The sequence below is a fragment of the Myotis daubentonii genome, chromosome X, assembly GCF_963259705.1.
Source record: "Myotis daubentonii chromosome X, mMyoDau2.1, whole genome shotgun sequence".
NCBI lineage: Eukaryota > Metazoa > Chordata > Mammalia > Chiroptera > Vespertilionidae > Myotis > Myotis daubentonii.
In genome coordinates this window covers 88804537-88821992 of record NC_081861.1, presented here as the reverse complement: position 1 = coordinate 88821992, position 17456 = coordinate 88804537, and the positions used below count along the sequence as shown (strand labels likewise).

General features: G+C 47.4%; 1 protein-coding gene across 1 annotated transcript; it reads right to left on the bottom strand.

The window, feature by feature from the left end:
• Positions 1–148: 148 nt before the first annotated feature.
• Positions 149–2723, bottom strand: CXCR3 (C-X-C motif chemokine receptor 3). The gene is made up of 2 exons (XM_059680577.1): positions 2652–2723; positions 149–1687 (listed from the first exon to the last, which is right to left on the bottom strand). The coding sequence occupies exons 1-2, from the start codon at positions 2661–2663 to the stop codon at positions 590–592; spliced, it is 1110 nt and encodes a 369-aa protein (XP_059536560.1). The 5' UTR covers positions 2664–2723; the 3' UTR covers positions 149–589.
• Positions 2724–17456: the final 14733 nt, after the last annotated feature.

Genomic DNA, 17456 nt, shown 5'->3' with positions numbered 1-17456 from the left:
AGGACAGAGAGGAGGCCAGACATAAATATGAACAGGCAGCATTGGTTGGCCCAGTCCCAGGGACAGGCAAGGAGAAGTAGGAAGCGCATCCCAGAGCCTGGGCAGGACAGGTTGGAATAAAGCACTACTAGCACACCTTGGTCCTCATTATCTTGTTTATTGAAAAGTTTTAAGCAGAATTTTAGACATAAAAATGAGCAAATAGGTGTTGGGGACCATAGCCAGTCACTGCTGTGCTGGAGGCCTGAGCTAAGACCCCACAGAGACAGTTTCCACCATGCTTGCTTGCTTCATGCTCTTTGCACATGGGGAAAGCCAAAGTCTAGTTACTGAATTAAGAGGGTGGTGGGGTTCCATGCAGCCAAAGAAAGAAGGGCCTGAAAGCAGCCAACTCTGAATCAGCAGGATAGGGCTTTGTAACTAAGGAGAGCAGTGGCGAGGTCCCAAGAGCCAGGAGGAGGGCTCCCAGGAAATCCCACGAGTGTGCATCTGGGGAGCCAGGACCAGGGGAGAGGGGCGGGGGGAGAAAGGAACCTGGAATGAGAGGGGAGTCAGGCTGCATGGCAAAAGGGTCACCTTCAGCCCAGCCTCACAAGCCCGAGTAGGAGGCCTCTGTGGTCTCAGACCAGGATGAATCCCGGCGGGAAGATGGCAGCTGCCGCTGGTGCCCACTCTGGCCAGGGCAGCCCAGGCGCAGAAGTAGCGTCCACATCCGCTCTCGGAACTTGACACCCACGAAGGCATAGAGCAGCGGGTTGAGGCAGCAGTGCATATAGCCCAGGCCTGAGGTGACAGACTTGGCCACGTCCACATGGCTTTCTCGGTCGCAGTTGCGGGCCAAAGCCCCCATGTCCATGAGGATGTCCACCATCACCACCAGGTGGTAGGGGGTCCAGCAGAGGGCAAAGGCCACTACTACCACTACCACCAGCCGCATGGCTCGCAGTCGCCGCTGGCCCCTGGAGACCAGCAGCACAGCTAGGATGCGGGCATAGCAGTAGGCCATGACCATCAGCGGCAGCAGGAAGCCAGCCACCAGCTGCAGTAGGCGCAGTGCCGTGCGGCCCACCTGTGGGAAGTTGTACTGGCAGTGGGTGGCATTGAGGCGTGCGTCACGGTGGGCTGACAGGAAAATGAAGTCAGGGAGGGCAAAGAATAGACATTGCCCCCAGACAGCTACACAAGTGAGGGTCACACGAGCCGGGGGCCCCCGGCGGTAGAGCTGAGTGGCATGCACTATGCTCAGGTACCGATCAAAGCTGATGCAGGCCAGCAGGAGGGCCCCTGCATAGAAATTGATGTTGAAGAGGGCACCTGCCACTTTGCAGAGCCCAGAGCCGAAAACCCACTGGATCGCAGCGTCCACTGCCCAGAGGGGGAGGGTTAGCACCAGCAGGGCATCAGCCACAGCCAGGTGAAGCAGGAAGGTGTCAGTGCTACTCAGGGCTGCTCGTTGGCTCAGCAGCACTGCCACCACAGCGCCATTGCCCAGTAGCCCCAGCACAAAGAGGAGGCCATAGAGGGCTGGCAGGAAGGCCTGGTCAAAGTTCAGGCTGACGTCTTGTGGGCAGGGTGGGGAATCACAGCAGAAATCGCTCTCGTTTTCTCCTCCATAGTCAAAGGAAGAGCTATAGTTTTCCAGGAGATAGGCAGGGTCAGAGCCTAGAAGCTCTAGGCGTTCACTGATCTGTGGAGGGAGGGAGGAGAGGAAGGAACAGACCCTGTAAACAAACTCCTTCAGAGATGTAGTCTGAGGAGCCTTTCTGGGAGCCGTAAGGCCGGCCTTGAGGCCTGGGCCACACCCTGTAATTGTCCCCACCTTTCTTCCAAGGCCACACCTCCTAAACTGCACCTGCCCAGCCTTGGTGCTGATATGTAATTTTCTTTCTCAAAGGCTGATTCTCACTCACCCTTCAGGGCCATCCCTTCAGCCCAGGGATTATGGGCTGGAGGAAATTTCCCCTGTGCCAAGAGCCCTCCCTGCCCCTCTCCCCTCTCTCCTTTCTCGTCCTTCAAGGCTTGCTGTTCTCAGTGTCCTGGCCACACGTAATTCTACCACCTTCCTCCCCAGGCACCACCTCACCATCCCCTATCCCTTCTCTTCACTCCTCAGCCCTTGTCTGGGGACCCCAACTTCCTGCTCCCCATGAGACCTCTCTACAAATCACCGTGCCCCCTATGCATGCTTTCTGCCATTCTTTTCCTCCCTTACACCAAGGACTGCCACCCACTGGGGGCTCCTCCACCAAGCTTTAGCAGAAATACTTCTTCCAGCCTTCTCCCATGAAACACCCCAGAGCTGCAGGCCTCCCTAGTGCCAATTCAGTCCAGCACAGAAGAGCCAAAGTCCCAAGTCAGAGCTGAAGGGAGCGTAGCAAGCTCTCGGGGGTGAGCCCCCACCTCCTGCATTTTGCAGATGAGGCACTAGCCAGAGAGGGGAAGTGACTTGCTGGTGGTCATTCACACTAATCAATGGCCAAGGTGGGTTCTCAATTCCCTGTCCAGTGACCCTTCTACATAACCCCTGCATTCTCTACCTACTCACCCAACCCTCTGGTGGCCTGGCTCATGGGCCAGCCCTGCCGATCCCCTAGTGTCCTGGGCTTTCCACTCAACAGAGTGGTCTGGCCTGGCTGGACAGCAGCACTTACCTCAGGGAGCATGGCTGGGTTGGTGCTCTGGCTGCCTGGCGCGTGCTGCCTGCCCCTCTGCTTTGGTGCTTGTGGTTGTGAACCTGCACTGTACAGAGGAAGTAAGGGTTTCATGTGGTTCTTGACAGCTGCCTCTTCCATGGGGTTATCTACACCAGACCTCCCTACACCCAGTGGCATTCTCCTGGCCAGGGAAGCTGCTCTGGAGGATCTGCCACAAGCCTGGGGCCAGGATGGCTGAGTCCTAGGGAAGGGTAGAGGCAGGTCCTCCGAGGGGAGAGGCCTGAAGGAGAAGCAGAGCAGGTGGGGAGTGAAGCCCTGCCTGCCACCAGGGAAAGAACTGCTTCTCTTGTGCTCATTTGTTCTGGGTGGGAGTCAATTTTTGCCCGATTGTAGACTGGCTCGATAAACATGTTAAGTCTATAAAAGGAGATTAAACCTCTTTTAAAAATCAAAATATTTAAAAGTAATTGACTACACTAAATCTAACCCTTTACTATTGCCCCTGCATGCTAATCAATGGGGGCAAGGAAAGGGAATTGCTATGTGCCAGATGTTGCTTTAGGTGCTTTCTCTGTCACCGCCTCATTCCAACCACACAACTCCCTTGTCAGGTGGGGGTTATCCTTATGACTAACCCAGAAAGGAGAAAGGTCTACAGCAGACACAGCAAGTAAGGGTGGGTGCTAAAGCTGGACCCATGGCTGTCTGACTCTCCTTTTTGCCACTTATCACACCGCCTTCAGTTTTTATAAATAGAGAAACTATGACATATTAATGCTGTTAAAACCAAGTGACCTAGAGTTCTATATTTTAATGTGGGTGCATCTGGAAAAGCCAATGATCACGTGGTGGAAGCGGCAAGTTACAGAATATGTGTATAGTTTGCCACCACTTACGTAAATTCTAAAAACCACACACAAAAAAAGCACTGTACTGCTCTGGATACAGCTATTTGTTCTAGAGTTTGAAAGAGGGACTGGAGATGCCACAAATTCGTGAGAGCAGTTGCTCCTGGAGCAAGCAGAAGAGGAATAGAGTTGGGGAAGAGTACCTGGGGATATCCTGATTTTAAGGAAAATCTGTAAACAGTGTTTATGGAGCCAATCAGTCCTTTTTGGCTGCCCACTGTGGGGAGTTTCACTCCCACCCTGCCCTCAGCTCTCTCCTGCCCTCTGCTTCCCTCCCTGTCACCTTGTTCTCATTAGCAGCTGGCAAAGGTGGCCGTTAACTTGCCTTTCCCAAGCAGTTTCCGCTTTTCCTCTCTCCCCCCAGATGAAAAAGAGAGACATAGGCAATGCTAGCCCATGGTCTTGGGGTCCAGTGTTTAGCCAGAGCATTTCCCAAGAGCCTCTAGCCCAGGGCCTGGGATTCAGTTCACACTGACTGACAAGATGCACACTTGATAAGCCCAAAGGCCCTTCCCGGCCTCCTGTAGACAGAAGACATGACTATCCCTGCTCTAAGCAGCTTGTCACCTGCAAGCTCCAGGCCAGAAGGAACTGAGGGCCTGGAGGAGGTCAGGAGCAGTGTAAGTGGAGGGGACTGGGAGGGTTCCAGAAGCCATGGAAGTAGGATGGACTTGGCAAGGAACTGCCTGCCAGGTGAGGAAGAGAAGTGGGAGCCAGGGCCAGTTTCGTGATGCTGGTGCAGGAAGAATTTCCATTCACTGGGCTTCTACACATGAGAGAAATGAGGACAACGAAAAGGGACAACAAAAACGCTGTTTACAGATTTTCCTTAAAATCAGGAGATCCCCAGGTACTCTTCCCAACTCTATTCCCTTTCTGCTTGCCCCAGGAGCAACTGCTCTCATGAATTTGTGGCATCTCCAGTCCGCTCTATTTGTTCAACATAATGGAAGGTCTTCTATTCTGCAAGTTTGTCCTTCATCACCTTTGTAGTATTAAAATGATTTTTTTTCTTTATGAGATGATGGTAAAAATAGCTGATGGTTTTAGAAGTATCTCCTGTTGTCAGAAGTTGACAACCCACTGTGGGTCCTCTAAATATATATCGGAATGTTACTGGTCCATGTGGAATTTCAGTCTAGGGACCCTGGTGTCCTTCCTGTGCCCCACTTGCCTCATCTCTGTCACATGGGGACAATGACCCTCACCTTCCTGGACTGCTGGGAAGAAGAAACGGCAGCACGAACACATCAGACAAGAGCTTTGCAAAAGTGCAGCTAGCTTTCCTTTCTGAGTGTAAGGGCCGCATCCTGATAGGCCAGCCTGGGGGTGGGCTGCTCTCCCTGCTCCCTGTGTGGCCAAGAACATTGAACTTGTCTGGCTCCAGCCCTAAATCCACCCAGTTCGAGCTGTGTGACCTTGGACAAATGACATAACTGTTTTGAGCTGGTCTCAGCAGGGTTGTTACAAGATAAACTGAGATAACCAAGGCTGTAAGGCCCTGGGCACAGGGCCCTGCACTTTGTAGGCACACAGTTGAGAATGCTGAGTGGGAGTCAGTGGCTACAGACCTAGAATTACTGGGAGTCTTCGTGTTGGGGGAGCCCTGGGAGTGTGGGGTGGGCAGGCGTGTGTTTGTCCGGAGGGTGGCCCCTCCATAAAGGCTGCCCTTCCCCTTAGGTGGGAGTGTTTGGCCAGCCCTAGCCTAGTGCTCTGGCTTCCCAGCTGTGTAATCTCAGGCAAATCATTTCACCTCTCTACCTCAGTTTCCTCATCTGAAAAAAAAGGGATAAAAGGGATAAAGATAGTACATGTGTGATTGGCTTGCTCTGTGGACTGCCAGTGCTACTGTGGAATGTGTCTTACACAGGGTAGGTCCCAGTGAGCAGCAGTTTCCTGCCTTCCCAGGCCTCAAAACAGCAGGTGTGTGCTGGGCTTCTGCGGTCTTTTATAGCCCAGGTGCCTTGGAAGGTGCCTGTGTCATGGTACTGAGCCAAGCCCTTGTCTGGCCTCTAATTTGGTCCTTTCCTGTCCCAAGCAGCCTCCAGACCAGGTCAAAGGAAGGCCCAGCCCTTGGGGAGACACCCTAGCCGGGAGCCTGCACTCTGAGTTCTGCTCTCCCAAGCCGCAAGCGGGGAAGCTTGAGGAGGAAGTTAGTCAGAGTGAAGCTGCTCTGGGCCCCACCTGTGGTCAAGGTGTGAACTGTGCACCTGTCTCTTCTCTGCCACCCCTCCCCCTGTTTTTTTCTTTCTTTCACACCTTTGGGCTGTGGTTTGGGGAGATGGGAGGCTCAGAGGTCTGAGCCCTGGGCCCAGTCCCTCACAGGAAGCAGGGCCTCCACAGCTGTCTGTCAGAGCAGCCAGGGAAGGGGGCCATTTCCTCCTCCTCCCTCTCAGTGTCTGCTGCCTGCAGCCCCTCAGAATGCCTCTTGGAGCCTGCTCCCAAACCTCTGGGACTCAGCCACCAGCCCCAGGCCATCTGAGGAGCAGGCTCAGTGAGGCCCAAGCTTCCGTGGGCTCAGGCAGTGGGCCCTGGCTGAGGCAGAACCTTTCTTTCATGAAATTAACATGAGCCCTAGCCCCCAGAAGGAGCGGGAGTCTGCCCCACACTATGCTGGGACTCCAAGCCTCCTTCTACTTGTCCTGAATTTCCCAAGGGAAGGAGAAGGAAGGCCCAGGGGCTGGGGACCTCCCCCTCCTCTGCCCCTCTTTTTGCAGCTCTGAGCCCTACTGGGAGACAAGCCCTTTCTAAGTGCCGGGGCCATGGAGTGGGCCTAGCTAGTCCAGGCCCGTGAGGGTGAGTTCCCAAGCTATGGGGTACTCATTCTTTTTGGGACCAGGGAAGGGGGATGTTGCTGCCATTTGTCAGGTGGCAAAGGGAGACAAGGCAATTCAGGCTGTGGGACCAGCAGGTGCTAAGGCAAGGAAGTACAGAACAGCTTGTCAGCCCAGAGGCAGCCAGTCTTGTTGGAAAAGAAGGTACATGTGAGAGCAGGAGGGTAGGGGGGAGGGTTGGAGAGTAGTTCAAGACCCAAGCTCTGCCACCAAACATGATGACCTTCCTGTCTTTTTGTCCCCAGAAGGGCTGAGAAACTGCTAAATAAAAAATAGCTTTCATCCAGCAAGCCCGAACTTTCATACACTTTTAAACTCTTCAGCCACCTGGGGAGGCAGAAGGTACTGTATCCATTTTGCAGAATGGAGGTAGAAGTTCAGAGTGCTGAAGTGACTTGTCCCAGGCTACTCAGCCAGTAGGATTTCTGGCAAAATTCCTATCTAGGCTGCTTTCTAATGTGCTATACTGACTGTTGGGGTGGGAGACCCCTGTCTCAACCCCCCCCCCCCAAATACTGTGGCTCAAGGACTGGTTCTTTCAGGAGCCAATTCACCACAGGGCCTAACCAGGCATCTTGTATGAGGGCAAGTCCTCACCCAGCATTATGCCACAGCAGGAGCTTTGGTAAACCTCACCACATCCCCATCTTTCTCGCCTTGCTCCTTCCCGCTTACCAGGCGGAAGAAATGTCAGAATCTCCAGAATGAGGGGCCTGGAGGATCAAGCAAAAATCTGCCAAGCACCAGAACCCTTTTGCAATGTCCCCAGGAGAGTCTGTAGATGCGCCCAGCCACCTCCAGCCCAGCGCAGGCTGACTCCTGCAGGCCTGACCGGGCAGCTGCCCCACCTCTGGGGCGATGCATGTGTTCCCAGTCCACCCTGTACCTGGGGCTCCATCTCAGCCCAGACTCTGCAGAGGTGGAAGAGGCAACATTGCCAGCACACGGAAATCTGCTTATGGAAGCCTGACCTTGATGGATTCCCAGTTGCTCCCTCAGTGAACAGGTGGAGGCTGACCCCCTGCACTGCTTAGCTGGGCCGCCCCTTGAAATGAAGTCATCATCAGGCCCAACATTCGCTTCTTGCATTCCCTTGGGTTGCCCCTGTGGAGTGAAGACAAAGAGGATAATAACAGCTGATGTTTACTGATTACTTAACTATATGCTGGGCACTACTCTAAGAGCTTTACTGGGACGAATTCATTTAAGGCCTACAACTATGTAGTGGCCATGGCTTATTACTATTATCATTCATTCCTATTTTACAGAAGACAGAAACACAGGAAGTTTAAGGAACTTGCTCAAAGCCACACAGCAAGCAAGTGGCAGAGACCTCATGTTCTCCCCAGTACACTGCAATGCCTGATAAGGTTAGAGGGACCAGGGTGGAGGGTGGTGTTCAGGGAGGACTAGTTTGGCCTTATCTGTAATATTTTGCATGGAGACTGTATTTATGTATGCACTGTATGATTAAAAAGCCATCAAAAAGGAAATTAAAATTAAGCTAAAAACTGGGACAGCCCTGACCAGTGTGGCTCAGCTGGTTGGACATTGTCCTGTGCACCAAAAGGTTACTGGTTCAATTTCTTGTCAGGGCACATGCCCGGGGTGAATTCCTGGTGTGTGTGTGGGGAGGGGGGTGGGAAAGCATGATGTTTCACTCTCACATCAATGTTTTTCTTTCTCTCTCTCCCTCTCCCTTCCTCTTTCTCTAAAAATCAATTTAAAAATCTTAAAAAAAAACCAAAACACCTGGGACAACTGATGAAATTTGAATATATCCTGGGAATTAGATAAAAACCCTATATCCATGCTATTTTGCTAATTTTGACAACGTAAAAGAATGTGTTTCTTTGTGGGAAATACACACTGAGGTACTTAGGGGTAAATGGCTATCACATTGGCAACTTTCATATGACTTGGAAAATCTGCAGTGGGAGGGTGTACAAAGAATAAAGCAAATGGGAAAACATGCTAATAGTTGATGATATGGTAAAAAGGTATAACAAAGTTCATTGTGTTATTCTTGCAATTTTTCTGCGAATTTGAAATTATATAAAAATAAAAGTTACTGAAAGAATATCTCTCATGCACAATGTATTTGTTGTCAGATGCTATTTCCAGGACCAGCTTAGAGGCCTTGTGAGAAGAAGCTGGGGTCAAGGCTGCCTGGAACACATGGTCCCCTCTGTAGCCTCTGGGGACAGTTCAGTCTCTACCCCTCCTCCCAGCAGGCTTACTTTGTTTCTGGACTCCAGGGCTGATTTCCTTTTCCCACTCTCTAGTTACCCCCAACCTCTCAGCCTTGAGTTCCTCCTGATTCTCTCTGCAGATTTTGTGTGTGTTTGTTTTTTTGAGTGACAAATTATAATATTCTTTTTCTTCTTTTTAAAAAAGTATTCTTGTTGATAGTATTACAGATGTCTCCCCTTTCTCCCCCCTTTACCCCCCTCTTCCCAACCCCTACCCACCCTCCATGTCTTCACTACCCTATTTCCCATGTCCATGGGCTTGCATATCTTCTATATATATAAAAGGCTAATATGCAAAGTGTCCCCTCAGGAGTTCAACCGGAAGACCGGGAGTTTGATCACTCGCTATGATGTGTGCTGACCACCAGGGGGTGACACAGAACAAAGGAAGGTCCCAGCTGGCAGCCAGAAGACCCCAATTGGTCCTGATTTCCAGCCAGGCCTAAGGACCCTATCCGTGCATGAATTTCATGCACCAGGCCTCTAGTAAGTAGATAAGTTCTTGGTTTTATCTTTTCTCATCTCCTCAAGCCCACATTGAGGTATGTCTGTCTGTTCCATGCCTCTATGCTTTGGGTCTTATTTTGTTGGTCAATTCATTCTGCTCATCAGATTCCACAAATAAGTGAGATCATGTACATTTGTCTTTCTCAGATGGGCTTATTTCACTCCCTGCAGACTTAGAACCTAGAACAGCGGTTCTCAACCTGTGGGTTGCCAACCTGTGGGTTGCGACCCTTTCACAGGGGTCACCTAAGACCATCGGAAAACACATATATAATTACATATTGTTTTTGTGATTAATCACTATGCTTTAATTATGTTCAGTTTGTAACAATGAAAATACATCCTGCATATCAGAGATTTACATTATGATTCATAACAGTAGCAAAATTACAGTTATGAAGTAGCAACGAAAATAATTTCATGGTTGGGGGTCACCACAACATGAGGAACTGTATTCAAGGGTCGCGGCATTAGGAAGGTTGAGAACCACTGACCTAGAAGGAAAGTGCTGCCTGCTCACCAGGTGGAAAGCATTAGCAGCCCAAGAGCTCCCTCTCCGAGCCACTCTGAGCCCTGTGTCTGAGGCTCTCAGAAAGACCCCATCCTTGGCCCAGACTGGCTGAAGAGAAGAGATTGGGGCTTGTGTCCTTTAGAGGGTGTCACCAGCTGAAATCCTGGAGTATTTTTTCCCAAGCAGAAGTGGGCCCACAGAGCTGGGAAAGCAGGCAGTTTGTGCTGGTGTCCTTGGCTGCAGCTGGGCTCCCATGGAAAAGAAAAGGCACACCCTGGAAACCACGGTGCACACCCCAAAGGCACTCCACTAAGTAAAAGCTGCTGGGAAGTGTCTCTCTATAGGTACTTACTTGGGAGGTATCCAGTTGTGCTCTAAGCTGCCCTCCTGGGACTTTGCATGAGGCCCTTTGGTGATGATAGGCCTGACTCCAGTCCACCTTCCTGGACTCTCTGGCCTTCAGGAAAATTTCTCTGACAGCAAAATGCATTGCCTAAAATCCAATCAGCATGTGATGTTGGCCTTGAGGGCTATTTATTTATTTATTTATTTAATTCTTTAAAGTATTACATGTCTCCCTTTCCCCCTGATTGACCACCCCACCACCACCCCTGCCCCCCAGGACAAGCGCCCACCGCCCCAATGTCCGTGTCCGTTGGTTATGCTTATATGCATGCATACAAGTCCTTTGCTTGATCTCTTACCCCATCTCCCTCCCTTGCCTTCTCTCTGAGGTGTTTCTTAGTCTCTGGATCTATTCTTGTTCATCAGTTTATGTTGTTCATTATATCTTACATATAAGTGAGATCATGTGATATTTATCTTTCTCCAACTGGCTTATTTTGCTTAGCATAATGCTCTCCAGGTCCATCCATGCTGTTGCAAATGGTAAAAGTTCCTTCTTTTTTATAGCAGCGTAGATTCCATTGTATAGATGTACCACAGTTTCTTAATCCACTCATCTGCTGATGGGCACTTAGGCTGTTTCCAAATCTTAGCTGTTATAAATTGTGCTGCTATGAACATAGGGGTGCATATGTCCTTTCAGATTGTTGTTTCTGGTTTCTTGGGATATATTCCCAGAAGTGGGATTACTGGGTTGAATGGGAGTTCCATTTTTAGTTTTTTGAGGAAACACCATACTGTTCATCACAGTGGCTGCACCAGTCTGCATTCCCACCAGCAGTGCAAGAGGGTTCCTCTTTCTCTACATCCTCCCCAGCACTTGTCGTTTGTTGATTTGTTGATGATAGCAATTCTGACAGGTGTGAGATGGTACCTCATTGTTGTTTTGATTTGCATCTCTCGGGTGATTAGTGACTTTGAGCATGTTTTCATATATCTCTCTCAGCCTTCTGGATGACCACTTTCGAAAAGTGTCTATTTAAGTCCTTTGCTATTTTTTAAAAAATTTTATTTTATTGTTTAAAGTATTACAGATAGTAGTGCATATGTCTCCTTTTTTTTCCCTCCATTGACCTTCCCTTGACCTCCTCTAACCCCCGGCACATGCCCTTACCTCCCCGCTGCAGTGTCTTGTGTCCATTGGTTATGCTTATATGCATGCATACAAGTCCTTCGGTTGATCTCTTACCTCCCCACTGCAGCCCTCCCCAGCCTTCCCACTGTAATTTGACAGTCTGTTCAATGCTTCTCTGCCTCTGTATCTATCTTTTTGTTCATCAGGTTATAATGTTCTTTATTATCCATAAATGAGTGAGATCATGTGATATTTTTCTTTCACTGACTGGCTTATTTCACTTAGCATAATGCTCTCCAGTTCCATCCATGCTGCTGCAAATAGTAAGAATTCCTTTCTTTTTTTTATTGTTTTATTGCTTAAAGTATTACAAAGGGTATTACATATGTGTCCTTTTTTCCCCCCCGCCCTTGACAATCCCCTGGTCTCCCCTACCCCCCAGTGTCTTATGCCCATTGTTTATGCTTATATGCATGCATACAAGTCCTTTGGTTGATCTCTTACCCCCTCCCTCCTGCCCCCCAACCCTCCCTGGCCTTCCCACTGCAGTTTTACAATCAGTTTGAGGCAGCTCTGCCTCTGTATCTATTATTGTTCAAAAGTTTATAATGGTATTTATTATCCCTGAATGAGTGAGATCATGTGGTATTTTTCCTTCATTGACTGGCTTATTTCACTTAGCATAATGCTCTCCAGTTCCATCCATGCTGTAGTAAATGGTAAGAATTCCTTTCTTTTTTTATAGCAGCGTGGTATTCCATTGTGTAGATGTACCATAGTTTTCTAATTCACTCATCTGCTGATGGGCATTTAGGCTTTTTCAAAATCTTAGCTATTGTAAACTGTGCTTCTATGAACATAGGGGTGCATATATTCTTTCTGATCAGTGTCTCTGTTTTCTTAGGATATATTTCTATAAGCTTTGCATATTTCTTATTGGATTGTTTATCTTCCTTTTGTTTAGTTGTATGAGTTCTCTGTAAATTTTGGAGATTAAACCCTTTTCTTTTTTTCCCTTTTTATTTATTTATTTATTTATTTATTTATTTATTTATTTATTTATTTATATTATTATTTTTTATTTATTGTCTAAAGTTTTACATATGTTTCCTTTTCCCCCAATTGGCCCCCCTAAACCCTTTTCTGAGATAGCATTGGCAAATATGTTCTCCCATGCAGTGGGCTTTCTTGTTGTTTTGTTGATGGTTTCTTTTGCTGTGCAGAAGCTTTTTATTTTGATGTAGTCACATTTGTTTATTCGCTCCTTAGTTTCCATTGCCCTAGGAGCTGTATCAGTAAAGATATTGCTACAACATATGTCTGATATTTTGCTGCCTATGGAGTCTTCTAAGATTTTTATGGTTTTCCATCTTACATTTAAGTCCTTTAACCAGTTTGAGATTTTTTTTGTGTGTATATGGTGTAAGTGGTTATCTAGTTTCATTTTTTTGCATGTATCTGACCAATTTTCCCAGCACCATTTATTGAAGAGACTGTTTTGACTCCATTATATACTCTTGCCACCTTTGTCAAATATTAATTGAGCATAATGGGCTGGGTTGATTTCTGAGTTCTGTAATATAGCTTGATATCTGGTATTGTGATCCCTCCAACTTTGTTCTTCTTTTTCAGGGTTGCTGTGGTTATCCGGGGTCTTTTATTATTCCAGATGAATTTTTGGAGAGTTTGTTCTAGGTCTGTGAAATATGCTGTTGGTATTTTAATGGGGATCACATTGAATTTATAAATTGCTTTGGGTAGTATGGACATTTTAATGATGTTGATTCTACCAATTGTGAACACGGCATTCTTTTATTTATTTATGTCTTCCTCTATCTCTTTTTTCAGTGTCCTGTAGTTTTCTGAGTATAGGTCTTTTACCTCTTTAGTTAAGTTTATCCCTAGGTATCTTAATGTTTTTGGTGCAATAGTAAATGAGATTGTTTTTTAGTTTCTCTTTCTGTGAGTTCATTATTGGTGTATAAAAAAACCATAGATTGAGCCCCCGAAAAAATTGCGGCAGAATAGACTGACGTGTTCTGAGCCTTGTTCCAGAGCAGATAGAATGAGCAGCTGAAAAAAATAACATTCACCCCGAATTGGCAAAGGATACTCAGCTGGTGAGACAATTTGCAGCTGGGAAGGGCAGAGGACCCCTGGAGAAAGCCCAGGGCACTGTGACCATGTGAGCAGCAGACACGTGAGCAGCCCTCACCCGTCCAAGGAGCAGCAGCCCCGCAAGCAGTCTGCCCAAGGCTGAAGAGTGGCAGCCTCACATGGCCTGTCACTGTCCAAGGAGCAGCAGCTGCATGAGCAGACCGCCCACATCTGAGGAGCGGCAGCCCTGTGCAGCCCACCCTGGTCCAAAGAGCAGCAGCCACACACAGCCCACACCCGTCTGACGAGCAGCAGCTGGGTGAGCAGTCTGCCCCTGTTTGAGGAGCAGTAGCTGCATGTGCAGCTCACTCACGTCTGGAGAGCAATGGCAGCGCAAGCAGCCAGTCCCCTGTTTGAGGAACAGCAGCTGCAGGAGCAGCCGGCCCCCATCCAAGGAGCAGCAGCTGAGCAGGCAGCGTGCCCCTGTATGAGAAGCAGCAACCCTGTGACCAACCCGCCCCATCCAAGGAGCAGCAGCTACGTGAGCAGCCCACTCCCGTCTGAGGAGCAGCAGCTGTGCAAGCAGCCTTCCCCTACCAGCCAGAGGAGCCACCACTGCTGCGAACAGCACTCACCACAGGAGTCGTTGCCAACTGAGGAGCAGCCACTGCTGCAACCCCTCGAGGAGCAACCACAGTCTGAGGAGCCACTGTCACCCAAGGAGCAGCCCCTGCACAACTCGATGTCTAGATTCATCAGTGAGATCAAAAATGGGTGGACAAAGAAACCCCCAAAGGAAAGAAAAGGAGGAATCACCAGAAAAGCAGATAAGTGAAATGTCAGAAAAAGAATTTAAACTAAGGGTCATATAGTTCATAAACCAGATGGATGAAAAAAATCAACAACTTATGTAAGAATCAAGAAGAAATGAAGAGAAACATTCTCATCTAGGAGGGAGAACCAAGATGGCGGCATAGGTTAAAGCTGGAGTTTGCTGCTTTGAACAACTACTTCAAAAGTGAAACTAAAAGACGGAACGGACATCACCCAGAGCCACAGAAACACTGGCTGAGTGGAAGTCCTACAACTAGGAGGAAGAGAAACGCATACGGACACTCAGAGGAGGCGCAGTGCTGAAGTCAAATTCTGAGGTGCTGAGTGCGCGGAGCGGGCTGGCGGCGGAGGGCGCGGTTGGCGTTTTCAATCGGGAGGGAGTCGCAGACTCTGAGCTCCAGATACAGGCGAGTCTTTAGGGACCCAGACTCAAACGGGAGAAGCGGGACTGTCTGGCTTCGGTCAGAGCGAGTGCAGCTTTCTCTCCGAGCTTTGCAGTGGGTGCTGGGACTCAGAGAGGCAGAGCCCCTGGGGACAGGACTGAGAGCCACCATAACTGCTCTCTCCGGCCCACCCTGTTGATCCTGTGTGACCCGCCCCGCCCAAGCCCTGCACAGAGGCATTTGCCGGATAGCCTCAGGCAAAGGCTAGATTAGCACCTCCCTAGAGGACAGAAGTTCTCTCACTGCTGACACAGCTGATTCTCATAGCCACTTGGCCTGGAGGTCAAACCCTCCCTGGGATTAGCTACAACAATCAAGGTTTAACTATAAGACTGCGAACAAAGACCACTAGGGGGTGCACCAAGGAAGCATAACAAAATGTGGAGACAAAGAAACAGGACAAAATTGTCAATGGAAGATATAGAGTTCAGAACCACACTTTTAAGGTCTCTCAAGAACTGTTTAGAAGCCGCCGATAAACTTAATGAGATCTACAAGAAAACTAATGAGACCCTCGATGTTATATTGGGGAACCAACTAGAAATTAAGCATACACGGACTGAAATAACGAATATTATACAGACTCCCGACAGCAGACCAGAGGAGCGCAAGAATCAAGTCAATGATTTGAAATGCGAGGAAGCAAAAAACACCCAACCGGAAAAGCAAAATGAAAAAAGAATCCAAAAATGCGAGGATAGTGTAAGGAGCCTCTGGGACAGCTTCAAGCGCAACAACATCAGAATTATAGGGGTGCCAGAAGATGAGAGAGAGCAAGATATTGAAAACCTATTTGAAGAAATAATGACAGAAAACTTCCCCCACCTGGTGAAAGAAATGGACTTACAGGTCCAAGAAGCGCGGAGAACCCCAAACAAAAGGAATCCAAAGAGGACCACACCAAGACACATCATAATTAAAATGCCAAGAGCAAAAGATAAAGAGAGAATCTTAAAAACAGCAAGAGAAAGAAACTCAGTTACCTACAAGGGAATACCCATACGACTGTCAGCTGATTTCTCAACAGAAACTTTGCAGGCCAGAAGGGAGTGGCAAGAAATATTCAAAGTGATGAATACCAAGAACCTACAACCAAGATTACTTTATCCAGCAAAGCTATCATTCAGAATTGAAGGTCAGATAAAGAGCTTCACAGATAAGGAAAAGCTAAAGGAGTTCATCACCACCAAACCAGGATTATATGAAATGCTGAAAGGTATCCTTTAAGAAGAGGAAGAGAAAGAAAAAGGTAAAGATACAAATTATGAACAACAAATATGCATCTAGCAACAAGTGAATCTAAGAATCAAGTGAATAAATAATCTGATGAACAGAATGAACTGGTGATTATAATAGAATCAGGGACATAGAAAGGGAATAGACTGACTATTCTTGGGGGGAAAGGGGTGTGGGAGATTTGGGAAGAGACTGGACAAAAATCGTGCACCTATGGATGAGGACAGTGGGTGGGGAGTGAGGGCGGAGGGTGGGGCGGAAACTGGGAGGAGGGGAGTTATAGGGGGGAAAAAAGAGGAACAAATGTAATAATCTGAACAATAAAGATTTAATTGAAAAAAAAAAGAAGAAATGAAAAGTGATATAACAGCAATAAAAAACACCATGGAAAGTTTCAAGAGTAGACTAGCAGAAGCAGAGGACCAAATTAGTGAATTAGAAGACAGGGAAGAAAAACACATCCAAACTGAACTGCAATTGGAGTAAAAAATTAAAAGATAGGAGGAGAATCTAAGGGAGCTATGGGACAACATGAAAGGAAGCAACATACACATTATATGGGTGCCAGAACAACAGGAAGAGGAATAAGGATTAGAAAACCTATTTGAAGAAATTATATCAGAAATCTTCCCTGATGTGGGAAAGAAAAAAGTCACACAAACACAAAGAGTCCCAAACAAGATGAACCCAAAAAGACCCACACCAAGACACGTTATAATTATAGCAAATGTTTACGAAAAAGAGAGACTCTTAAAGGCTGCAAGACAGATACAGAAAGTTATGTACAAGGGATCTCCCATTAGATTATCAAATGATTTCTCAACAGAAACACATCAGGCCAGAAAAGAATGGACAAAAATTTACAGAGAGATGCAAAGCAAGGGACTCTATCCAGCAAGGCTATCATTCATAATTGAAGAAGAAATAAGGAACTTTGCAGACAAAAAAAGGCTAAGGGAGTTTATCACTACCAAGCCAGCAATGCAAGAAATGCTAAAGAGACTGGTGTAAAAAGAAGAAATAAAAAGGTAAGAAGGAACAGAGGCACAAAAAATAAAAATGGCTACAAACAAGTACCTATCAAAAATAACTTTAAATGTAAATGGACTAAATGATCCAATCAAAAGACATCATGTGGCTGAATGGATAAAAAACATGACCCATATATATGCTGTCTATAAGAGACCCACCGCAGAACAAGGGACTCACACAGACTGAAAGTGAAGAGATGAAAAAATATCTTTCAGGCAAATGGAAATGAAAAAAAAAGCTGGGGTAGCAATACTTATATCTCACAAAATAGACCACAAAGTGAAGGCCATAACAAGAGATAAGGAAGGCCACTTCATAATACTAAAAGGATTGAAACAACAAGAAGATATAACCCAGATAAACATATATACGCCCAATGCAGGAGCACCCAAATACATAAAAGAACTCCTGGATGATATTAAGGGAGAGATCAGCAACAATACAATCATAGTAGGGGACTTTAGTACACCACTGACATCACTGGATAAATCCTCTAGACAAAAAATCAGCAAAGAAACAGCAATCCAAAATGACTTACTAGGTCAGTTGGACTTAATTGATATCTTCAGAACATTTTATCCCAAAGCCATGGAATATACATTCTTTTCAAGTGCACATGGCACATTTACACAAATAGACCACATATTGGGTCACAAGCAAAATCTCCC